Source organism: Stigmatopora nigra, chromosome 1 (genome assembly GCF_051989575.1).
Source record: "Stigmatopora nigra isolate UIUO_SnigA chromosome 1, RoL_Snig_1.1, whole genome shotgun sequence".
Classification (NCBI taxonomy): Eukaryota; Metazoa; Chordata; class Actinopteri; order Syngnathiformes; family Syngnathidae; genus Stigmatopora; species Stigmatopora nigra.
The window spans coordinates 22,137,928-22,163,657 of record NC_135508.1 but is presented as its reverse complement, the minus strand read 5'-3'; the positions used below and the strand labels follow the sequence as shown (position 1 = coordinate 22,163,657).

The following is a 25,730-nucleotide window of genomic DNA, read 5'->3' as shown; positions in this document are numbered from 1 at the left end:
GTACAATGACAGTCATTTGTGAAGAAGACGAAGAAGATATCGGGAGCGGCGGGATGGGTGCGCTTGTTTTGCTTATCAGGACAAGTTTTGCGCATGAAACATGAACACCCGACGACACATTTTAATGCAGAAAAGATCCGCAAATCACCGAGAAACCAAAACATAATTGCTCCGGTGTTCCATTCGAATATTCTGACAATCAGTGGTAAGAAAAGTGGATGGAAACCAGAAAAGCATTTTGAATCGAAACAACGATTGAAAAGAAACGCCCCAAACTCCGAGCGCACCGTCATGCGGATTTATTTATATCAACCGAGCCAACCCACACTTCAACCAAGATATTAAAAAACAACGCATTGGAGTCGTCTGTAAACGCAATATGTATAGACTAAGCGAAAAGTCTCCGGATGAAATCCGGGATTTGCTGGATCAATACGGGATAAAACATGGCCCCGTCCTGGGTAAGCAGCGAATATGGCTTGCCAAATATGTACGTTTTTTTTCTGCACACAATATCTGCGCTAATAATATGGGATGTTCTTCTTTCTCTACTAAAGACTCCACCCGAAGTTTGTACGAAAAGAAAATAAGAGAAGCGATGGCCAAAGAGAAAAAAGCTTCGCAGACAAAATCGGACAAAACCCACTACAGAGAGGGTAATTCGATTCAACACATTATTTAGAAAGTTTTAACAACTGTTATGGTGTTGGTTTGTATAAGAGGTCGAAATCGAAGTCTGCAACAGTCGCCCTAAAAACTACATTTCCCATCATGCAACGACAGGATTTGTCAAACAATTAAAAATTAGTAGAATTTGAATAAATGCTGAATTAATGACATTAGAATTAATATCAAATAGAATTATACCATTTATATACAAAATGAATGCAGCATTAAAAGCTAAATAGTTGCAAAGAGAAATACTTTTGATATTTACCCAGGTAATTTTTGAACACAATACCTCAAAAACTACTCACTGTCCATTAAACTACATGGATGACAATGTTCTATGGGGTATTTTTTTTCCAGAGGAGGAAGTTACATATATCTACAGTACACCTGTAAGTAAGGCATGATCATTTCCTATCCTTAAAATATTTTCCCACTTGGCTTTATGATATTTTCATTGTTTGTCCATTTTTGATCATTGTCGTAATTGGTCTTTTTGTAGGCTAGGAGTGAAATGCAAGAAGTCAAGTAAGTTACATTGCAAATTTTTGTCCTGTTAAATCTTTTTATTTGAAATATTTATTTGATGTCATATATTTCAAGACTTTGGGCCACATTTTATTTATGCTGCTGTTAGTTTTTTGGGGGGAAATTTATATGATTCTACTCCAATAATTTACTAATTTAGAGCATAAAAAATGTTTTGAAGGTAGTTTTTTTAATTTACTTTGTTTAAACTCTGAGCCTCAAACATGAATTCACACAAATCACAATTTACCGAAATTGGAAAAACCCTTAACAGCAATGTCACCAATACCGGAACTTGTTTCATGAGGAAAAAAAATCTATTCGCATCACACTCGATCAAATATTACCGGTATCTCTCTTAACTATAAATATTTCATCTTGCTTTTATTTAATGCCGATACATAACTAACTCCACATTTGAGCCGTTTTGTTATTGGGATTTACACATTTGTGCACTTTTATCTTTGTGCAGCAGTAGGCCTTACATGAGAGCAAGACCAGGTTGGACTGATGAGAGGGAATTTCAACCTGTGTGAGTATTTTGTATGAAAAGTAGCCGAGTAGAGCTGTCAAATACTGCTAATCTTGCGTGATTTACTACAACATTTTTTAAAAATTGTCTTTGTCCTCAGACACTACAGCTACAACACATCGTCCCCGGAGACGAGCGCCAGCTTGAGGGCAATGTCCACAAAGTCATATCAAAATGTTCCCAAAGAACAACCTCAGTCCTCACGCTTCATCCCAGTCTGGATGCAGTTGGTGTTCTTTGCAGTGGCATTGGTCTTCCTTTACTTTGTCTTTGCCAACATGGAGACAAACGATTTCACCAAGAGCATTGAATGATTTGAACGGGGTGGAAGGAAGATCACCCAGTTTATAGTGTTACTTCAATATTTTTAATCAGAGGTTTTATTTTATCGGCTGTGGTTTAATAAGATGACATTGTTTTAGGCAACACCCCCTATTTGTCCCTAAAAAGAGTGTCATTTAAGTTTACAGAGGACTCGGGCCACTGAAGGGGGGCAAAATGGTGGCCAGATTCTTTTCTTTAAGTGAAAATTTTGAGAATAAAGTAAATATTTTTAGGATAAAGTCAAAATTCTGAAAATAAAATCAAAATTCTGAGATTAAAGTCAAAATTCTTATAATAGTCAAAATTATGAATTTGAAGTCCAAATTAGGAGAATAAAGACCAAATTCTGAAATAGTCAAAATTTAGAATAAAATCAAAATTCTGAGAGTAAAGTCAAAATTCTGGCCCCCTTTTTTGTCTTCAATTACCCAAACACTCTTCCATACAGTTCTATTCCTAGAGCTCCGCTCACCATACGATTGTTTTGGGCTCGGTTATTTTTGTATTCGCAAGGTTTTGCTCTGGGCAGAATGAATAAAAAAGTTAAAAACACTGGTTTGGAATGAGGAACATATTTAAATCAACATTCGCATTTTCATTCAACGTCACACGCGGCGTCAGCGACGACTAGAAGTTAAAACGTCTCAAATTTTTCCGTCGCAAGCAGGTGCGCTAGTTAAGTGTTTGTCATTAGTACAGGTGGGCTTGTCAAAATTCTCGAATGCCTCTTAAGTATCAGCTCCAAATCTTAGTGCAATACATAATTACTAAAGTTATATCCGTTCAGCTAGCATCAATTCTGCCGAGGCTTAAAAACAAAATATTCCAAACCCTGTTTGCCGTTTTACTGAAAGCCCCCCATCCTTTTTAAACACCTGTGCAACTCAACTATTTTCTGCTTAGTGGACAAACTTAATAATCAACATCATTTTATGTGACATGAAAATTTTGGAACACCGAGCATTCGTCACAATAGGACTTCTTGCACTATGTGATCGGATTCAGTATAATGGATGAGCATATACTACCTAAAGTATTGGCCTGAATATAAGACGACCCCCCTTTTTTTCGAGGCTCAATTTTGAAAAAAGACTTTGAAAACTTTGACCAATTTTTACATAGAAAATAACGACAATACATATGAAACAAGGGATCATTAAACAAATTTGAGAATAAGCATGTTATTTTTCCGCATTCTCAACATGCAAATCTTAATATCAACATTTAAATATATAAACTAAAGTGCAATCACATTTATATATAAATGGCTTCTGTTTTTTGAAATGTAAATGAACCAATTTACTGTGTTAAAACAACATTACTGCATTTACCATCAGTGTTCAGCTTTCACTTTAAAAATGTATGGCGCCATCTAGGTTTATGAATGGGTATCATCTCTCGACCCCAAATGTAAGCCGACCTACACCTTTTCAACCTGATTTCAATGCAAATAAAACACCGTCTTATATTAGAGCCCATGCGGTAGTTTACATTAAACTACCTTTGTCCAATTTGAATCCAAACCAAACGATACCCAAGTGGTTAAAGGACGATACCAAACAGTTAAAACTGTTACGGAACAGAATAAACCTACATAATGTCACAATACAATCAAGTAAAGAAACCTGAAAAATGCCCGGTTTCAAAGTTTGTGGCAATCACTTGCTCCAGTGTGTCACTAAAAGTGCACCTGGGTGCGTTAAAATGGCAAACATCTTTCGTTTGTTCATTTCTATTCGTAACCTCGAGGCCTTAAAGACATGATGGCTCGCATATTTAGTGGCAATAAAGCGATTGACAGAAATATTCAAATGAGAACACAGTAGAGAAACCAAGTGCCATCCATAGTTGTGAAGAAGTGGTTGTCTTGGTGCAATGCCGACCAGGCCGACAGGTTTTGCCAGTCCACGCCTTTCCATCTAAACGTCAACAATTGCAGTCCCCGGTCCACTTCCTAGGAACAAAAAGCAAAAATGCATCCTCCATTATATTCCGTAACGTTTGTTTGACATTAGAAAAATGCTATTATTAAGTACAGTCATACCTTGAGATGCAAGCTAAATGCGTTCCGGGACCGAGCTCGTAAGAGGATTTAACCGTATCTCAAATCAATGTTTCCCATAGAAATTAACTAAAAGCAAATTAATTCGTTCCTACCCTCTGAAAAATATCCACCGAAAAACATTATATTACAATGAAAAAACATATCCATTGGTTGTACTTCACCATCTACTAACAGAGTAACAAATAACTAGTGGTTATGATGTAAAATGAGACATAATTCAGTACAACGCAGATGGGAGAAAGAGACTTGACAGATGCGCTAGTAACATAACAAACTTTAAATTTAACTTAATGAACTTAGATTTCTATACACAAAAGTTTTAATCTTACGCTACACTAAATTTAAAACTTCTTGTGCAATAACCAAGGCAAAGAGGAGAAATAAATCCTAAGCAGGCTCTCGCGTCCTAGCCACCTGGCTGCCTTGAATGCTCGTATCTCAAAATGTGTCTCAAGGCAAACATTTGCTCAGAATTTTACTCCTATCTCAAATTCCTTGTATATTGGCGCGCTTGTATGTCAAGGTATTACTGTAGATAGATGAAGATACATACCAAGCCATGTGTTTGGCTGCATCCGCCATCATAGTTTGTTGATCGATAAGGCAACATAGGTGTTTTCCACACCTGTAAAACAAAGGCATGGGGGAATAAATCAATGTCATCTCCATGTTTTACAGAACCCGTGTACTTTTTTTTGTTATACGGCAACATCCAAACTAACAGCGTTGATGTTTCGGCGTCAGACGTTAATACGAAATACAATTTTTAAGCATAAACCATGGTTGCGAGAAGGGCCCGGCGACTTACAGGATCTGCTCTCCCGCTCCAGCTCAGATGGTTTCCTATCCTTGTTGCACAGCACTTTGGCCACAGTGAGAATGATAACGACAGCTACCACAAATGTAAGGCCAGACACGAGCCAGCTGATCACAACTGGACTCAGAGCAGGTTCCGGGTCTGAAAGAGGCAAAATTTATATACAAGATTAAAACACAATTTGGTGATCCACTGGTCTACAAAATATAGGGCAATATTTGATTCACAGATAAAAAATGATTACTAACTTACTTCTAATGTGGATTGGAAAACAAAATATATTCAATATATGCGCAACCTGCTTGACGGTATACGCCACTTTTATGATTATGTCTAACCACAATTAGATACGTGACCTCATTTATTCTTTGGAACAGCAACTGAAAACAACTTTTACTGAAAACGGTACTTATTGTTTTAACAGTTTTGATCAGATACTATATCTAAATAAAAACTACAGCCACTTGACACTTTCGACCCCATTTTTCGATTTCACCGATCAAAATGTAGTCGTGTCTCACTCCTTTTATCCAGGAAGCATTTTGCTTGTTGACCAGCCTTGTGAGTATACAGATCTTTGCCTGGAAATAAACCAGCACCTGAAAAAGTTTTACCTCTTATAGATATGGGCAGGGCCTGGCTTTCTCTGGAAACAAACGTCCGTCCCCCAAGTTGGACGTGATAAAGACAGTAGTAGTAACCCTCGTTGGAGGTCTGGGCGCCGGTGAAGGTAAACGTAGCGGAGGGGTTGGGGGCCGCCAGAGAATGGCGCACCGTGCCGTTGGGGCGAATGAGTCGCAGCTGAAAGGAGGCCCCCGGGTACGGCTTCGGGGTGGAGCAGGTGATGTTAAAACTGTGGCCCTTGATGACGTAACCGGCCGGGGCCTCGGATGATGTATTGTACCAGTGGCGGGGGGTCAGGAGGTCCACTGCGATCACAAAAAAGCAGGATATTTGTCTATCGAGCCTGGTTTCTCACAAAAATTCAGTTCAAAAATATGTTTTTATAGGACAATGCTTTAGAAATCAAAAGATTTGGTGAAAAAGGGACACCTTTTTAAACTCAGTGGAGGGCATTGAAAGTGCAGGATTTCCAGGTCAATTGAAGTAGATTGGATGTCTGCTCCTGATAAACTCATTTAAAGAGTTGTACTGTAATCCCTGGATTATTGCATTTTCACTTTTTGCGAATTCACTACTTCCATTTTTCTGCTATTAATGATTAAAAATATATATATTTAAAGTTCATAAAAATGTGAAAATCCATCCTAAATCTCGTAAACCCAAGCCACTTTTGCTACTAGGACTCTGCACTGAAGAAAAAAACAAGTTATAATAGGGATTACACTGCTTTGCGATTTTTCGTTTATCGCGGTCAGGTCTACATAAACCACGATAATCGAGGGATTACTGTATAGTCAAACAATTACAGTAATTGAAGTATTTCGAGGCAAAAGTGACTCACCAACAGTGATGTTGACCGAGTTGCTTGGTGGCGAGCTGAGGAGCTGCGAGGGCAAGCTCCCGCCGACCTTGTAGCGACAGCTGTAGCTGCCCTGGTGGAACGTCTCCACGTCGGACAGACTCATCTCCATCCGCGACTGCCGCGTCTCGGCCCGCTTGGTCACAAATGGCGTGGACACGCCGTGCTTGTACAGGTGGAAGTCCTTGGCGTTGTAAATGGACAGGACGCTGCAGCTGAAGCGCACCGCCTCTCCCGAAGAGAAGACGTTGTAGGGGGACAACAGGGACAGGATGGGCATGGAAAGAGGACCTGGGAGCACAAAGCTTTACATTTCAGTGACATGAGGCTGAAATTGCTGACAGGCACAGGTGAGTTTTTTTTAACGTTTTGTGCAGGATACGTTTTTTTCCTTGAATTTTCGTTCATAGATAATATTTTTTGTTTGGAGTTTTACCTGTTTATCTTTTCTCTATTTGGAAATAAATAACCGTATTGGACAAATTGTCTTGCACCATGGCGTTTCATCTTTGTCACCCTGCAGTTTTGTGCAGGTCGTCTTTTTATGTGCATATAAGCCGTACCCTCGATTCAGTCATCATTTTCTTGTCTGACAAATGCGGCTTATATGCGAGTAAATACAGTGAATCTGCACACACAATGATTTGCACTTCAAAAACAGACGATCTCACCTGAGCATTTTACCCCGGCGTCATTTTCATGGGTGCAAAGGGGATAACTATGGAGGACGAGGGCACAGCGGGTCAAGCTGGACTCGTGTCCCGAGCACTGAACATGCCGCAGCCAGATCTCCCCGGTGCCCTTCCCGTAGGCCGACCCGCGTAGGGCCGACTCGGCCACGCCACAGGCCAGCTCGGAGCAGACCACGTCGGCTTCGCGCAGGTCCCAGCCATGGTCACAAACCGTCCCCCACTGGTCATGTCGGAGGATCTCCACACGACCGGAACACTCGTTCTCCCCATCCACAAGTTTGACACTTTCTGAGGAGCATAAATGATGGTTAGGAGGAGGCCGCTAAGCACCAGGGGAGAACAGTACGCTTTTGCTGAATATTTCCGCTTACCGAAGGCAGCGACTCGGTCCCGCAGAACGCTTAACAAACCTGAGACATAATGAGAAGCTCGATTATTCGGCAAATTGATATTTTTCTCATCCATTTATTTTTTATTTTTTTTCTTGTGGCATGTTTGGAACTATATTTACAGAAAGTTGGTCGTTTACAGGCAAAAGTTTTGTTTTGTTTCAATAAAAGGGACTAAGTGAGGATGAATGAATTAATACTTCAAATATATTATGTCGCTCTAATGATGCCACGGTTTGCCACATTGAGTTGCACAATGTGCCTAAAGTATGTCAAAGGGAAAGTAGTCGGGTCAAATGTGAAATACAAGTTAAGTACAAAAGATTTTTATGAGAAAATAATTACTACACTTAAATTAATTTGAATTGGGGGGAAATGGGTTGTATGATTGGGTTAATGGGTCAAACTATAGCTTCAGTTCTATTTGGAATTTATGTATGAAATAAAAAGTCCCATCTATGATTCCATGGGCCTTAGAGAATAACATGAAGGAAAATGTGAAAAAAAGTTCTATTTTTGTTGATGCCCCAGTGCCTAATAACGACGTTTTTCCTTCCGTACTGGTGGTCATTTAATTTGGTGACAATCCTGAGTTCAGATTTTAATGCATAAAATAAGATGCCAAAACAGAAGTGGCCGATAGTCAAACGTGATTAGCATAGTTAGCTTACCGGTTAACAGAATGTGGAGGAATGTCAGCATCGTTTCCCCTCACCCTCCCATCAAAAAGCGGGCTCGGAATGATGCCCGGCCGGCGTGCTTTGGAAGGACGCAACAAACGTGTAGCATTAGCGACAGGTAAAACGAGCAAACATTTAGCTTGAACTAAACGTGCAAAACGGATGTCATTTCGTACCACGACAAATACTTCCGGTAACAGAAACGTCGAGGAACCAATGAGGAACGACGAAGGCTTACCATTAGGGAAGACTAATTCAATCGTTAGAGGCAAATTTCTAACGTTAAAATTGACATTTTAATTAGCAGTGTCAAAACTGCGTATTATTTGATTTTTTACTGATCTACAGCAATATGAATAAAATATGATTGTATATATCCCGCATACAAGACTTGCACTGTTTTAACACTAGATGGAACTAGTCGCTTAAATAGTGCCTATTGGCTGTTTTCCAATTATACATACTATACGTTGAAATAAATAGATGAAATCGTGCCAAATTACAGTATTTTGTTTTGCATATACTGAAAAATAATACTGGGAGCTGTTTGAGTATTGAATTAGCGATTCATTACTAATAATATAATTGTCACAATTTAAGAAATAAACCAAATGTGATGTCCACCTTATGTGGATGGCATACCTTTGTGTACCTTTGTTAAAATGACCAAAAAGTCACCATTTATAAAGGTTAAAAACAATTTTAACAGGATTATCGCCACATTCCTATTCTTGTTTCCATATTTTGTCATTGTTGTCCTCAAGGGGTCGCTGTCCTCACAGAAACGTGTGTTTTTCGTCCATGAAGGTCAATTACTTTAGCTCACCGTAGTCTTTCCACTTTTTATAAATAATCTACTAGAATATGTGAATGACCGTTAGCATTTTGGAAAGGGGGAAAAAAGTCTGGTGAACTTTAACAATTTTTCACGTCACTAAACCTTAAGGCATATTTGAGTCACTTCAAAAACATTCCCGTCAATTTATTGACTCGTTGGTCAAATTAGCATCAACCTTATATCTAGATATAAAGTGATTTTTTTCAGAACAAAAGAAGTAATCATGTTAATTTTTTTTATGCGTGTATTCAAGAAAAAACTCAAGTTTTTCCAATTGAAATTCAACTTGATGATAAGGACACCATATTTGTTCCAAAATTCAAGTGTTAAATTAACGGTGACCAACAGCACTAATATTAGCACTTAAAAATTGAATAGTTCCATTCAAAAAAAAGAAGAAAAAACTCCAACTGTCAAGCAGGTTATCAATGATCATACAAAGAAAATAGTCCAAAAAATAAAACAAAATAATTTAGTTAACTTAACAAGTCCTCTGAAAAGATGGGCTTCTTTTGTTTTTCTTTTTCTTTCAACTCCACAGGATTTGCAACTTGTTCTATTCTAAGCTCTGAACAAATTTTCAGTAAAATGTGCTCTTTAGAAAACAGAACAGGTGGCTTCATTTCCAAAATAGAAGTCTTTCAGGCACCGTAATAGCGTGAAGGGCTGGGAATTTCTTAGTGTCCAGCCGTGATGCGACATCGCTTTGCTGGCGAGAAAAAGCCCAAGCCGCCTGATAGCTCCTTCATTCTTATTATTTTTCTTGTTATTATTTTGACTTGGAGTCTCCCAGGAGGTGGACAATGAGTTCATACGTGGAAAGGACGATGGCCGTGTTGGGGATTTGTTTAATTAGCTGTGGAATGAGTCCTCTATAAAAAGCTGCATAACCTTCCTCCAAAGCTATTAACCTCCCGGTCTGAAAGAAATACTTGTACTTGCTGCCTTCCTCCCGCAGTCTTGTCCGAATGACCTCTGCAGGGGAAAAAAAACATGACTAAGTCATTATGGTAAAAGAAAATTTAAAAAAACGTTATAAAAATGTCGCCAAAACAGTTTTTGAATGGCGCTATATTACTTTATAAATTGCAGATACGCAATATTAATGTTGATTAAAAAAAACTATTAAGAGACAATATTTTCTAATAAGCCATCCACTCAAACGCAATATAAGGTCATTCTCACATAAAACAAACTTTTTTTTAAGCACAGGCATAACATACCATTAAGCTACCTTAGAGTAGAATCTAAAATAGGTTTTAAAGAGAAAAAAAATTATACTAATTTTTTGTCATAATAAACATTTGACATTGTGTCGAACAATCCTGTTACTTAAAAAAGTTTACTGTAAACGTGCAAGCTACGATGCCAACCGTAAGCTATACAAAAAGTGCATTTTAACTATGTTTCACATTGCATTCAAATACTGTAAACTGGCAAGTTTGACCCTTTAATCACAAATATTGCGTTTAAAGCAGTCCACATGTGCTCGTACATTGCCTTTCACTTTTAGCCTCAGTGAAGCAATGCTAACGCTGTGCGATATGGAATATAAATGTAGACTAGTTTTTTGTTTTATTTCGGAACACGGGTCCTAATGTTGATGACCAATAAACAACTGCGTAAGGAGGGAAGTTTTATAACAAGGCATCTAGACTACGTTCTTACCGTGTGGGTACGCTATGCAGGACGCGCAGCCTTTTGAAAACGCAGCCGCCATCATCAAGCGCAGAAAGTCAGATGCCCGTTTCTCGTTTTCGCTGTTGGCCAACGACAGCTGGTTTTCGGCGAGCCTCTTTTTGAGCGTCTCGTAGATGAGGAAGCAGATCATGGTCTCGGAGATGCCAGCGTAGGATGCGGTCAGGCCGCGGTAAAAGCCCCGGATGCCCTCCGTTTTGTACACGTGGCGGGCACACTGCAGGGCGTTCATCTTTTTCTCCCCCCGGGCTCTGAAAAGTCAAAAACAATCCACTTAAAAAGATCTGTAATTCCTCTATTTTTTTTTTACTGTCTAATGTGTGTTTGTGCAAACATTGGGAAAGTTAAATAGACTCAGTAAAAGACATGTACATGTAAAATACCCGGCTTTTAGCTAGCACTAGAAGGAGGTTCTTTCTAAACCACAAAAACTTTTCTACAGTGTTTTTAATTAATTTTGTAAAATTAGAGTTGGGGGGGGGGGGGGGGGGGGGGGTAAAATAGCGGCTATCAGAAGCTGCAAAATACCACGTGTGTGTGTTTTGCAACCTGTCCTTCAAATATTAAGCTGTTGGTTGCTGGTAAGCATGGTATCACAAGGAAATAGCTTTCAATGTCTAACTTAGCAGTTGAATGAGTAACAAACTTTGCTAGCCGTTTGCAGGAAATGATTCCATTATTTTTCCTCGACACGGATGAGCGAGGTTATTTAGCGGACAACAATTTAAGGCTATCTTCCACCTTCCACACCACCCACAATGTGCATGTAAATATAGACTCTTCCTGTGTACACGGACCAGTGCGTCAGCACTGTGTATTTACAGACACAGATCACAAGCTCAGTGTCACGACGTGACTGGCCCAAGGACAGCGAGGGAATGAAGGACTATCCCCACGCAAGTAAATGTCCCCTTCTCCCACGACAAAATGGATTGAGCATCGATCTTTCTTTTACCAACCCCGTAACACACGTTCTTTTGTATTGGTTGCATTCCAACAGCCGGCCCTATGACGTATTGTGGCAATCTACTCTGTACGGTGGGTAAAGAAAGCCCTTGACGCAAGAATACACAGAACATTTGAAATTAGGGCCAAACTCACTTTTTTTCGAGCTGCATCCTGGTTTTCACCATCCAGACGGGGTTCATCAGGGAATTTGTTGCGAAAGCTGACGGAGGACAAACTCAAGATTATTCTCAGATTTCAATCATTTACAGAAAGGAAGGAAATAACACTGGAGCACTTGGAGTCTAATACAGAGATCCCCAACATTTTAAAGCTGTTCAGCAAAAAGACTTAAATCGTAATATTTCTAGAATTAAGTCATACTTGACAATATCACAGAATTAAAAAGAGAGTAAAGTCATGTTGTTGCTTATTTTTATGTTCTGTAGACTGGAAGTTGTTTTATTTTGGTGGCCTATGAGCTCTTTTTGCATAATGTGAAAGAGATCAAATAGAATTATGTAATACTAGAATAAAAAAGTTGGCTGGAAGATGTTTGGGGTATGCAGATGTCAATTTTAGGCAATGTCAAGGCTATTTGAAGACAAAACGTGCCGCAATTCTCTTCCCGTGGCCAAAATGTTTTGAATGCTTCGCTGGACCGTCGTTCTGAAGGTCATTTTTGGAGTAACACATCACGCAACAGAGACAAGCATCACAGGGTGTCAAGTTATATTTCAAAAATAGTTTCGGACCTTTCGGACTCTAATAAATCATTCATATGGAAATTAAATTTTATTTGTTACTGGATGTTGGAGTTTTTTTAATGAGGGCAGCTCACCTGCAATACCGGCAGAGGACATGTGTACAGCGCCACTATTTGGAACAAGCAACCCATTGAAGACCTCTTTGGATTTGGAATACGCAGCAAAGTAAATGGCTCTGAAAAACACAGGAGAACAAAGAATTGAAATTCTACAGTGAAAAAAAAAACACTAAAAACACAAGGTGACCCCACCCTCAGGCTGTAAAATTTGCAATTGTGGTTTTCTAACTGCCATGCTGTTCTCAATGGTTGACCTGTGTGGGTGCACCTCGCTTCAGGAACACACGGTCACTGCGCCAGAACGGGCTGAATAAGCACTAACGGCCCCAGTGGTTACGAGAGCTGGCCTGAATGGGAGAACATCCAACTTGCCTCACGGGTCATAGTGGTTGGTGGTGGCGCAACTGAATAAAGCTCGTGACGTGACTATTTATTAACCACATGGGCCAAAAAAGACCATGAAGGCCTTCAGCCAGAAGTTTTAAAGTCCAATCAGTGGTTTGTAATGCATTCAAGCAGGATTAGAATGAAAAAGTTACCTGCTTGACACACTAGTGATGACAATACCAATTCTACTGGAATCAATTAGTTTGAAGACTATCTGTCAATCAATTATGACAACACTGCAATTTCAGTGAATTGATTCCATTCTAACGATAAAAACAGAAACCTTATTTGTTTGGGATTTTGTCCTGCAACCCAAATGTTCTAAAACCTAAAATTCAACAGCATAATCAGGAGTAAAAACTATTTCATTTGACTGAAGAGTCAGTTCAAAAAGTAACTTTATGAACAAGCGTAGATGGCTCTTATTGCAGACTCACTGCAACATAACTTTTGTTACAAAAGTACACTGAAGGGGGTTGTGTAAAGTTGGAAAGAACTACAAAAAACAGTAGTCAATTCCTGCTGCCTTTGCTTTACCTTGACGGAGCCACGCCAACAAGATTTGGCCCCAGACCACGGAAAAGAGATCGTGGTCCCTCTTTCTCCAGAATTGACCTGAAAGTTAAAAAAAAAAAATATATATATATATATATATAAGAGAAATAAAGATTTTTCTCATCAAGGGTGAAATAAGTCAAACAGCCAAACGTTCATTTATGGAATCAAACTCTGCTTTATTAATAAAGTGTATATAAATAAACCCGGCTAAAACGATTCCAATAGTTACATAAGAAGTGCACGCTAGAGACCAACCCACCAAAAGCCCTCCCACACAGACACAGGCAATTGGCTAGCTCACTACAACACCCATAAAACGTGTTTAGCGTTATGTGACCTTCTGTACTTTGAGAATTGCAAGTCTGATGTGGAACAGAGACAAAACAGTCTGTGTTGGCTTCTGTTGCCCACACACTCAAAAGCGCCATTTTTTTAAAGCCCATCTTATTTTAGCGCACAGGTGTCCAACTAATTTTGTTTCGCAGGCCTTATTAATGCAAACTAATTTATTTTGGGCCTAAAATGCTAACTGACTTGCAACCAGTGACAGTGCTGGCCATCCAATCGATTTTGACTGGGCCGAGAGATTGAACATTGTTCATTAGTCAGTTCCTGCTGGTTTTTGAATTGCTCTAATCCTAATGAACAACCTTGTTAAAGTCAAACTGACAGTTAGTGAAATTGTTTTGAGGTCAAATTCACAGGGTAATTGTTATTTATGGCCATATGGGTAGACTACTTTACTGTATATGTTATCTGGGACACAGACTGTAAAAAAAGGTGTCATTGCAGTATGCACGCAATGGTTAAAAAACATGTGAGTTAAGGCTATGTGACACCTGAACTGGCACTCAAATGTGCTCCATTCACACTGTTGCCGCGGCATTCTGGTTTATAATCCATAAGGTTTAAATTGACATCCCATTGTCTTCTGCTGTTGTGACAGCTTCCTCTCTTCTGGGAAGCCTTTTCATACACATTTGGAGGGTGTTTATAGGCACTTGGGACAGTAGTTATAGAAGCACATTAGTGGGGTCACGCAAGGAGTTGGATGATAGTCCTGGATTTTAACGGTGGATGGCCATTTTAGTTGATTATTTTAACTGCAATGGAGTATCCTGACTTCACAAGAAAAATCCCCGAAATAAACAATACATAGAAACAGACTTAAACCTTTTAGAAAGCCTTCCCAGATGTTGTTTGGGCTACAAGGGACAGACGGGGGTGGCGTCATAACATACTCTCCAGATTAGAAATGAGATGCCACTTTAGTTCACAAGGAAGTTGCGTCAATGCGGGCTAGCCAAGCCTTTAAAGTAATGTATGTTTGTATGTCCAAGGCCAAAGGATATCAGGTCTACATACACGGCATACCAAACTAGTTTAAGACTGTCTTCCTCTAGGGCACAGGTGTAAAGTGTCATCATTTTAAACGACCCAAAAAGTAAATCATGAGTGCGACTTTCAAATTTAGGATCCAATTCAAATCCAGACTATAGATGTATATATTTGATATATGTAATTTCCCGAATACGGGATGAATAAAGTTATAAAGTTATCCATAAAAGTTAAAGTTATTTCCTGATTTTCCCATTTTTAAATCAATAATTGCATTTTATTTGAATCCATTTTTTCTTTGTGTTTTTAGTTCAAAAAGCATTTTGTAAAATCTAAAAATATTTTCAGTTTTCCATGTTCAATATTAATGTGGATTTTAATTAATTATGTTTAATATTCATATTTTTTTAAAAAGTTGACGGAAACTGGGCATGTGTCGAAGCGTGCAACTGTTTAGGAACAGTGAGAAAGAGCAGGACACAGTGTACTTAATCTTGAACAAGATTAGTGACACGCATTGGTAGGCCGGCTGATAATTTTTTTCTTGTCGTATTTTAGAACAGTATTTGTCAACCCCCTCAACACACGTTTTGCATTGAAAAGATCTCAGGGGATAACACAACCTGAAAATCTTTTAATTTAAGACTATGTCGCCTACATTAACAATAGTCATTCTGATCAACGTTTTATCAGCAGGAATCAAATAAACGTCCAACATTAATCCAAATTAAAAATTTTCACACTAATGTCACCAAAGGTTGATGTCTGCGGACCCTGAAAAACTATCATTTTGAGTGTTGCAAAAACAAGTAATGTCATGTTTTTTTAATTGTATAAGTATATAACTGTCACCAAAGGTTGATGCCCTAGGAACCAAACAACTTCCGGTTCATGTTAGAGGAAAAATAAGCAATCAATATGACCGTTATACAATTGGAATCTTCTCATGGTATAATGAATGTTGATCTCGTCATGTTCATATTCATTTTTCCTCTTTGAATATTACATTGTACGACTTTATGCAATTTCCCACTGCACACCAGTGTTTGGGAAACACTGATCTGGACTGCATATATAAAATAGAGAAGCATGTTGGAACATATTGCGATATTCCACTCTGTAACGAAACTTCGAAAAGTCCATAGGTTGCTATAAGTGAAAATTGTTCGACACCCCAAACAGCTGGAACAAAATGTTCCCACCACATGTAGAACACTTGACATGACATTTTACCGTAAGACTTGCACCAGCCCAGGCGTAACAGTCCCTGGTCGAATGACCCCGGTTCCACTGAGGGTGCCCAGCTGGACCTGAAAAACAGGCCGGAGGGCCAGACCGGAGGACTGCAGTCGTGTCTTTAACACCTCCAAAGGGCATGTAACGATGGCTCCAACAGTGCCGCTGCATCTGTAAAAGGATACGGGATGAAAAAAAAGTGCAGTACTTAGTTGGTATGTTTGAAATATTTCACACATCGGATTCATTCCTAATTTGGAAACTCTACAGCTGCAAGGCCGCTGGGCCAAATGTATTTTGTTACGCAAGATATCCGTGTACTTCACGGGAACGTGGGGTTTTCTAGTGAATTTCTAACAAATAATTTTGCATTTATTCCTACTTTTTTGGAGACATTTATTTTAGGATGGAGGAAATACATTCACTTTCCTGGGAAGTGGTTCACAACTACTTCTGCAAGTTGAGAAATTACTGTGTTCACATTTTTCACTCTTTCATAAATAAATCAATTTAGCAGTGATTAACCCTGCGGCTACCCAACGCTGAAAGGATTTATGCTATGTAAAAATTACAATTTAGTTATACATGTAGGTTTTATTACCTTCTTTGCCATAATTTTATGAGATTCCCATCTGTGACCGGTTGTCGTTTTTTTTTATAAACAAGTAACATTAACCTCCCAAAAGCATAACATTATTATATAACGAGGTTAGCACTGGCCGTGAAACTAAACAGACAAAGTGGCTAAATGATAAAAAAAAATCTAGCCACTTTTGGGGGTCAGTTAGTGTTTATACAAATATCCGGTGACAATTCAATCACGAGTAACATTTCTATTATGGTAAACCCCATCAAAAGCACAGTGAGTACTTTAGAATGTGAAATCCAAACAAATTCCAACTACCTTATAACGCAAAGTGACATGTGACTCTATAGTAAAGCCAATTGTGTAGATTTTGTATAGCCAGAAACCAACCCAGGGGACGACAAACCCTGCTCTCCCCAACAATTTTGTGGCTTTGTTTCATGTTGTGCCTTGCCATTTTTTCAAAAGCCAATTATCTGCCTTGCCTCGATAATAACTGGTAAACATGTTTCCCCTCTGGATTCATTTAGTATAATGGGAATAGCAGAGCTGCTACCTTATGCGTGGTCTAATGTCACTGGCAAATTGCTCGGACACTTCAAGGGTAAAATGGCGTCATTTGGATGGACCATCTGTTGTGAAAACGTGACCTTTACATCAGCTTGTCGCCGTGAGTTGCTTCGGTGTTACGAAGCGACGTTTCGTCTTTTGTTTTCGTAATGCTACAAGTCACACGAACCCGCGGAACTTCCGTTTAGGGCCCCGGCCAACCTAACGTTAGGGATCTTGGCAAACAGCTTCTCTCGTTACATAAGAGCAGCGAGCCGAGCAGCTCGTCGGCCATCGTGCCAAAAACAATCCGCCAGCTTCGTTTCAACGTGACAGCGCTCGTTTATGCGGCATTTTAACGACCAAAACGCGATATTATCACGGTCCGAAACTTGTGACCCGGCTAATAGCCAAGAGAATGTAAGGCTTGGTCTATATTTATCTAGATTTAAAGAGTGGGAGGTCGCCATGGGACAATTAATATTAAGTTTAGTTTAAAGAGGATAATCATGTAGCGGAAATACGAGCAAAAATGTGCTCTTATTTTAAAAGGGCGATGAAATGCTAACAGAAGCTAGCTGGTGCTAAAGGTTAGCACGCCACCGGCGAATGGCCTTAAAATCCCCCCACATAATTGGACTGTGCTTTTATTGGAACATTCAAAGAATAAAAGGTTTATCTTGGACATTTTGTGTTGAAGGCAGCGGCTTCCCGTCAACTTACCCTCCGGCGAAGAGATGCAGAAACGTGTCTTTCTGGGCCATCTTCCTACTCCTTTGTGCCTCGCGTATTTTCAATGAACCAACATAGTTATGTAATTTGTCCGATAAAACGGGTTTTGGTAAATTGTCTGGCGGTGGCTAGACGCTCCGAGGCCAACGCTGGGCTTTTTCACGTGTTTGGAGGTTCTACTGCTGAGTCTCAGCGTGCCGGCTGGGCGGAGTTGGCAGGCAGAGGCGGACCGACGCTAGTTTCTGCCGTGGAGGCGTCGCCTAGGATGACGTCAGTGGGATGGAGGAGGGCGTCGTCAACGACGTGAGCACACGTGCTCCCAACCTACGTCATGTTCTGTTTTTCCGTCAGTGGTCAAAGCCTTTGCAAGTTTACATTAAATTGCTTTGTTGTTTCGCAAGACAAAAGGTTCATCAGGTCAAATTGTGTTCTATCTTCTAGGAAATATTTTTCCCTTTCAATACATTTATTTTAAACTCGAGTTGAACTGGGCCTTTGTGGCTATTTTAGCTTAGAAAAATAGACGTATATTGTCAGTTATATGCATAAAATGTTAAAATTAAAAGTTGAAAAAAATCCACAAAACAATCTAGAATAATCAAAACCATAGTTATGGCCCTGAATCACTCAAAAGTTGCCTGTTTTTTTAAGTCAATAAATTCATAAACAAAGTTGCTAAAATTAATACATGAAACTCACTCATGACAAATTGCATGCTAGACTGGTTAGTTTTAATGACCATTAGAAAAAGCTCTGATTCCCCTTTCTTAGTTTGAATTTGCCTCTATTTGTGAAGCCAAAAACTTTGAATTTTCCCATTTAGATCTACGTAAAAGACCTTTTTTCCCATTCACCCTGCCTTGTAAAATGGGTCCAAACACCTATCCATCTAAGAGCATTTATACTCGGGCAGACACCCAGACTCCATTCAACTCTGTACAACCTGCATGTATAGTAGTACATTTGGAGGACACGTCAAGTTCAAAACTTGAGACAAAAACAAGCCCATATTATGATGCCTATTGAGTTACATAAGGTTTGGCAGCAATAGCACATCCAACTGTTTACTATTAGGGTGCTATAGCCCAGTTCAGCTGTGATAAGAAATGGAAATAACAAGAGATAAGGCATGAAAAACATTCTTTCCCACATTTAGAGTAAAAGTGGAAATGTGATACAGGCCAGGTTTACTCTCAAAAAAGTGCTCAGGTCAAGAAGAAATAATCTTTAATCGATGCATACAAATAAATCTACACCAAGAAATACAAATGAAATGCAAGCATTAAGGAACAGACCGCTTGTAGCAAGTAGAGTCGTGATCAACCAGCTTCATGTCTAGAAATACCAGAACGATACGATCGTACGCCACGTGGCCTTTGACAATGTCGGCCACACGGGACTGGCGTGACATCGTTGTGGATTGTCGTCCTGCTTTGTCCATCGCAGTGTTATAAATACAAGGTTTTGTCGATGCGCAAAACAAAGTCTGCCTTCCCCGCCCGAGCAAAAGATGTCCCAGTTCCGTCCAGACGTAAACGAGCTACTATTTAAGTTTGTGTGCCGACCTGTACCGGTGGATGTGGGAACAAGTAGAAATGGCACTCACTAAGAAATAAAAAGGTAAAAAAAAAAAAAAAAAAAAACAATGCAAAGACATGCAACGCCAGACCAGTGACGCCTCAGAAGACTTTCGCAGACATAATAGCTCCTATTAGATGTCGACGTTGCGCTACAGTGCAGTCTCCACATCTTGTTTGTCTGAGCCAATTTAAAACCAACTTTAGTTTAAAAAGACAACTTTTACTGGAATGAACACTTCTCCTTGCATTAACGGGTAAATACTGCCACCCCGTGGCCATTGCACAAGTCCAATTTGCCTGTGGACGTCGACCGTTTATTTTTTTTAAATTCAAGTCGATACGAGATTAAAATTTTACCGAAACCAAGTCTTGAGTTGTACGTGGAGATTTCTGACTACTACTACCGACTTGCCTGCGTGTGCATAGAGCTCAATGATTCCTGATTTTATTTCTAAGAGAACAATAGCGTCAAGTCATTAAAATCAGATAAGAACTTTGAAAATGAGTCCAACCGCTATGGTAAATGCATACGTACTTGTTGAAACATTAATGAGGCCAGGTCAGTCCTACAGGCTTCAGAAATGTCGTCAAGCAAGTTGAACCACAGAGAGATCCCAGAGAAGCACAAGTGAGGGAGGAGAGAAGGGGGCTTTGTGCCGCTGTCAAATTTTAAAAAGGTGCCGTCATTGGTAGAGCAGGTAGTTCTTGAGGAAGGCCGGCAAGGGTAGTCTGTGGATTTCACCCAAACGCTCTCTCCCCAAGGCCACCCGAACCGAGCGCCGACACAGGTCCATCAGAGACAGAGGTTCGGCTGGGAAGGAAAGAGACGTTTCAGAAAAAACAGAAATAGATCGTCATACATTACAAGCATCGGGCTTTGAAGAGTACCTTTTCGACTAGAAGCAATTACATGTTAAATACATTTGCAGCAGTGCCTCTACTTACAAATGCCTCCAAATGCAATCGTTTCAGGTTACGAAACAAAACACTTTGGTGGGCAAATGACGTACTGTTCCAATAAACGAGAACGAGATCCTAGTGACGAAATGCCCGGAAAATGGCAACACAGTTCAAGTATGTTATTCTATTATCAAGTTGTCGTGGACCCTGCTTGACTCTCTGCTGCCTTCCCATAGGAGCTTCACAAGAAGTCTCTTTTGACTGACGTATCTTCAGCAAATCAATCTATTCTTTTTGCTTCTGTACAAAATCCCAATTTAGTGGGAATTGGCGCTGCTACTAAATTCTTGGCGTATTTGCTGGACTATAAGTCGTAGTTGTTTTCATAGTTTGGCTAGGCCTGATTTACTAGGCCCATTTTACTAAGGTTACTTAAATGGAGGTCCTCTCTTGGTTTCTGGTCAAATAAAAAAATGCCCTAAAAAATGCGACTTAAATTCAAAGCCCCCCACCAAATGTGTATAAATAGATCATTGTGGCTTGTAGACTGAAAAATACAGTAAACCTAACTTATTCCTACATTTTAGTTAAAGGATTGTGTGTACATAGTTGAACTCAACCGTATTAGTGCTCCAATAAAGAGCTCTTGAACATTTTTATCTCAACTTTATTATTGCTCCAATTAAAATTTTTTTTTTTTTGTTTTCTCGTTTTTCCTGGGATGACCTCCAAAGCTCCAAGAATTTGTGGCTAAACAGCAAACTCCCCCTCAAATATTGCTCACAATTCACGGTCATGTGTCTGTTTTTAAACGAGTGGCGTGTCAGCTGTTGCTCTCCTTAACATCGAGATCGTCCGTGTGACCTTCGCTAAGAGAGAAATGTTTTGGAAATCCATCGTTTGCACAAACACAACGAGGCGAATCGAATCAATACTTACGGTCGAGTCCATTTATGTACCGGATTCGTATTTCACAGTGTCCCCACACGGCGCTGACCACCGGGTAGAGCTTCCTGCCTTTGAGTCCCCTGAAGGCCACCCCCAGATAATGGCCGTCCACAACGTAGCCCAGAGTTCCTTCGTCCATGTCCAGAACCACCAAGAGGGAGTCCGGTATGATGAAGGGCTCGTCGGGCTCCAGGAAGGGCGGGTAGGTTTTCCCCGAATGGTTCTTGCTGTCGTGGTAGAGTTTACTCCGGCACAGGTCCCAACCCCAGGACTCGCTGTTGCTGCCCACCAGCGCCGTGTAGCCCACCGAGTGGAGCGGCGCGTCACCGGTCGCCACCCCGACTACGGCGTGCGTGCCCCTCTGCCGCATGGCCCAGCTGATTTCCCACACGTGCAGTCCCCTGGTGTAGCCCACGCGGCCCCGGATGGCGTCCGTACTCTGCGCCACCGGGTGCCTGTGGAAGACCAGCTTGTTGTCGTCCTTGACGAAGATGTTGAGCGAGCGGTCGTCGTTGTTCCACGAGTGCTGGATCTGGACGTCGGCGCCGGTGGGCGGCATGTCCAGCAGCAGGTCCAGTCGAGAAGGCTTGCTGTGGTTCAAGGCCTGCAGCTCCAGCTTCAGGGGGCTGAAGGCCGTATCCCGCATATCAATAGTTTTGATGCCGCCTGGGACTTTTTGCCCCATGCTACGTGCGATGCTGGCAGCGACCTCGTCTTTAAGCTCCTCCCGCCCTCCTCAAAGTCCAGCGGGGGAGTGGTCGAGCGCAAGTCTTGTCCTCTGCTCATGCAATCCGAAAGGCAGCTTTTTACGTGCGGCCTACCTGAGAAGAATGCACAGTGATGTCAAAACATTAGCCTACAATGGTGGCTCTTTAGTTAGCTCCAAGATTGACTACAGTAATCCCTCGAATATCACGGCCTCACTACCTCGCAGATTTTTTTTCACGGGAATTTATTTATACTTAAAAAAAATTTGTAAGTTCAGAAAAATGTGAAAGCCACTCCCATGTCCTCTGCTGACCACGTATTATTATGTAAGCCATCAATTGATTAGTGTATTCATTTTGGCAGCCCAAATGAAACCATAATTGCGACCTGGCCAACGTCAAAAATGATTTTGCATTAGTACTTTGACAAGACTTTAAAAATGAAGATTGTGGTAGCAGGAACGGACTCACATTTAGACTTACACACATGGATCATTTATGATTTTTGGATGTGTTAGGCAGCAGGATGGCATAAGGGGCAAATGTACCAAGAGGAAGGCCTCTAATTGAATTGTAGACAAGAGTTCATTGAGAAGAGCCTTAACTCGTCTTCTAATCCAAGTAAACAACCATTTAAGTGGGTCATGTCTCCTCAATGATCGGAAAACGGGGGGATGAAAAAGCAAGCGGCGGGTGGCCAGAATCAGAACGTAAACAATCTCTTCTTGAATGCCTGTCCAGCATTTAGACCACCTAAAACATGTTCATTTGCACCCCCTCCGGACTCGCAATAAATTTGAACTCTGCTCGGAAGGCGCCGCGAGAACACAGACGAGAATATGCCCCCCGAGAAAACAAAAAACAACTTTTTCATTCTCCTTACGACTCATCCTCCCTCTGTTCGCGAGCGCGTCGGCACGCCTGCCCAAAGGTTTTGTCGTCTTGGGGTGCCATCCCGGCCGGCCCTCCGCTGGTTGCATTCCAGGGCTGCTGCGCCGCTTTGGGACTGATTAAGATGCAAGGGAAAGACCTGAATTGAATCGCTGGGCCAAAGAAACACTTTTCTGGATGGTTAAGCGAGAATTTTCCACAGACCAATGACAATGTAGGCCTTTTGTCTATTATAGTCATGCGAAATTGGGTTGTCAAACTAGGCGCTCTACTACTTGAGCTCTAGTGCTTTCTGTTGGTTGCTTGGAAGGATGCTCATAGTTGTTGAATCGATTGTTGTGATCAGAAGAAGAACAGATAACGACAATGGCTGACTGCCGCCATCTTAGTCCAGAATTGGCAAATGCAGAGCTGCCAAATACTACCAATCTTCTGTAGTTTTACTACGCCAGTCTTTAGCAAACTGCTAAATACGCATATGGGAGAATGGCTGGTTTTCCGGACTGAAATTCCTTTTTTTGCCCTGAACAAGTGACATGATACATAGGTGAAAAAAAGGGACGTCGAGTCAAAAAAAAAATTGAAATTTAATGTAATTCATAATTATTTTGTGCTTCCATGATGTACTTTTTTACAGAAAACAACACAAAATGCTAGTTTTGCTTAAATGTCACTCTATACTATATTGAATTACACCGACAGCAAATTTGATGATTCAAATCTAATAATGAAACGACAAATCGTATTAAAAAATAAAACAATAAAAAAATGCCATGCACAAAACAATATTTGCTCAGATTTTCTTATTAAGGCCCTAATATTTACATTTGTGAATCATTAAATCGAAATATACAGCCTTAGGAGCTACAAGGGAACAAAATTCTGACTTATTTTATTCTCAACACCTACATAACCAATAGTGTGATTAGCTGCTGGACTAAGAGTCTAAATATGTTCAGTCCATGTCTATCTCAAATAATACCATAAAGATGAGGAACCATTACAAAATCATATAGATTGGACTTTGTAAAACCACATTCCCCAGCCCTTGTGAGTGCAAAATAAACCAAAAAGCCCCACCTTAGCATGAGTCCCAATTTAAATGTCAACCGATGACATCCCAGGCCGAGATATACTTAGTCTAAAGGTGATCAAATTATTGATTCCCCCAGTGTTGTTTTCACCCAAAAACTCACTGGCTTCCATACCACTCGTTTATGTTATCAAGGATGTAGTTAACACAGCAGCATTGTTAACATGACATCAGCAATATGACATCACGGCTAGCATTGTTAGTCATGGGCGTCCAATCCATTTGCCCTGAATGGGTTGGCTGGGAAGGCATTCATTTATTCGTGATGATTGACAAACCAATTTCAATTCACAAAAATGGGATGGATATAGCCACATGACTGGGCGTCTAGGACTGTCAATCACACTGAAATAGTTAATTATTCAGGCTGTGTCAACTGTATCGAGGCAAATCACCACACATATTTTTAAAGTGTTAACTTGTTTGCTGAATTTTCCCATGATTCAATCAGTTGATTAGCTTGAAAGAAGGATGCAACCGCCATTGTTTATCCATGTCTTGTTTTCATTGGCTTTGTTCATTTGGTGTTTTTATTCACCCCCCAAAAATGTCAATGTTTTAAATCAATGTTGCCTGAATCCTACATCACTTTAGGGTTTCTTTTAACATTTCTAAAACCCTTTGTGTGGTGGTTGTTTTTAGTTCATGGTAGAGCACTTTGAATGAAAGCTCTAAATGAATGTATTATTGAAACTCTTCTACACACGAGCTTATGTTCAAATGGGTTGTCTGCCTTAAGTCAATGATGGTGGGCGAATGACAAGACACCTTCGTGAAGCCTTCTCGCCACACGCACACCGCAAAACATATTAGCAAAAGCCCTATTTAAAAGAAAACTCGTGAAAACACACCAAAATCGTCGACCCTGGATTGATGTTTTCGAAATAATGGGTCATGAACGTGACAGAACGAGACGTCTGAGTAGCTACCGGACGACCAGCCAAAAGGGCTTGTTTTGTTGAAAGGCGTTTTCTTTCTTTTTAAACCCTTTTTTTAACACAAGGCTTGAGTAAATAAGTGATAAAACGGACGAGTTGCCCTGTGCCCGGTTAGCTAGCGGGTGTTTATGGAGATGGATTTCCGTGTCGGCTTACCTTCGACCATCCGAGTCAGGGCGACTTGAAATTAGGTGAAGTGACGACGGCTGCTAGCTAACATTTCTCAGGTCACGTGGTGAAATGCTCCCAGCTGCTGTGTGTTCATTAGGACCTCCCCGTCTCCCGGCCCGGTCTCGTCACTGACAATGCAGGGGCAGCGACACAAGAGGGCGCTACGTGAAAGGAGCCAAAATGGCGTCGGGCGGAGAAGAAAACCATTAAAATATATATAATTAAAAATTGCTTTCATTTAAAACATTTTAATTTCATTTTTAAATATTAGTTAGTTTAATTTCCGGTGGAGGGGGTGGTGAAATATGGGAAACGTTTGACAAAAAGGTGGTTGGTTTTTGGAAGGAAATGTTTGGATTAGTTGTAACAAAAATTTTATGTCGAACCGTGCTTGCTTACAGAAACATGTTATTAGAATTCAGACTACAGAACTGGCATTTTAGCGTCCACTAACGCAGGGAGTTGTGAACTGCATGTCATTTCTTATTTGTGAATAATAATGGCCAAATACAGGAAAAAAAATCCAAATATCTTAATAAAACGGTTGGTCGCCAAACCGAAGATTGTTTGTATAATGGACCAAACTTTATCAACATTTGATATTCAAGAAAGAACAGCGAGGAAGTTCAG

General features: G+C 40.3%; 4 protein-coding genes across 6 annotated transcripts; 1 reads left to right on the top strand and 3 right to left on the bottom strand.

Moving 5' to 3' along the window:
* Positions 1-26: 26 nt before the first annotated feature.
* Positions 27-2,608, top strand: LOC144182435 (uncharacterized). Of its 2 annotated transcripts, none has more exons than XM_077710267.1 (6): positions 27-461; positions 558-656; positions 1,030-1,061; positions 1,172-1,197; positions 1,673-1,729; positions 1,830-2,608. In XM_077710267.1, the coding sequence occupies exons 1-6, from the start codon at positions 380-382 to the stop codon at positions 2,041-2,043; spliced, it is 510 nt and encodes a 169-aa protein (XP_077566393.1). In that variant the 5' UTR covers positions 27-379; the 3' UTR covers positions 2,044-2,608. The 2 variants fall into 2 exon arrangements, with proteins under 2 accessions (XP_077566393.1, XP_077566386.1); XM_077710260.1 differs by having other exon boundaries at positions 30-461; positions 1,670-1,729.
* A 305-nt stretch (positions 2,609-2,913) lies between these two features.
* Positions 2,914-8,411, bottom strand: LOC144182117 (antigen WC1.1). Its single transcript, XM_077710238.1, has 9 exons — positions 8,356-8,411; positions 8,171-8,258; positions 7,482-7,520; positions 7,090-7,398; positions 6,401-6,709; positions 5,550-5,864; positions 4,927-5,076; positions 4,672-4,743; positions 2,914-4,007 (listed from the first exon to the last, which is right to left on the bottom strand). The coding sequence occupies exons 2-8, from the start codon at positions 8,199-8,201 to the stop codon at positions 4,700-4,702; spliced, it is 1,197 nt and encodes a 398-aa protein (XP_077566364.1). The 5' UTR covers positions 8,202-8,258; positions 8,356-8,411; the 3' UTR covers positions 2,914-4,007; positions 4,672-4,699.
* An 832-nt stretch (positions 8,412-9,243) lies between these two features.
* Positions 9,244-18,116, bottom strand: slc25a33 (solute carrier family 25 member 33). The gene is made up of 7 exons (XM_077710247.1): positions 17,864-18,116; positions 16,003-16,176; positions 13,411-13,488; positions 12,502-12,602; positions 11,817-11,883; positions 10,686-10,966; positions 9,244-9,992 (listed from the first exon to the last, which is right to left on the bottom strand). The coding sequence occupies exons 1-7, from the start codon at positions 17,902-17,904 to the stop codon at positions 9,787-9,789; spliced, it is 948 nt and encodes a 315-aa protein (XP_077566373.1). The 5' UTR covers positions 17,905-18,116; the 3' UTR covers positions 9,244-9,786.
* A 1,408-nt stretch (positions 18,117-19,524) lies between these two features.
* spsb1 (splA/ryanodine receptor domain and SOCS box containing 1) lies at positions 19,525-25,299 on the bottom strand. Of its 2 annotated transcripts, none has more exons than XM_077727337.1 (3): positions 25,086-25,299; positions 21,292-22,121; positions 19,525-20,263 (listed from the first exon to the last, which is right to left on the bottom strand). In XM_077727337.1, the coding sequence occupies exons 2-3, from the start codon at positions 21,983-21,985 to the stop codon at positions 20,136-20,138; spliced, it is 822 nt and encodes a 273-aa protein (XP_077583463.1). In that variant the 5' UTR covers positions 21,986-22,121; positions 25,086-25,299; the 3' UTR covers positions 19,525-20,135. The 2 variants fall into 2 exon arrangements, with proteins under 2 accessions (XP_077583463.1, XP_077583472.1); XM_077727346.1 differs by having other exon boundaries at positions 21,292-22,117.
* Between the last annotated feature and the right edge of the window lie 431 nt (positions 25,300-25,730).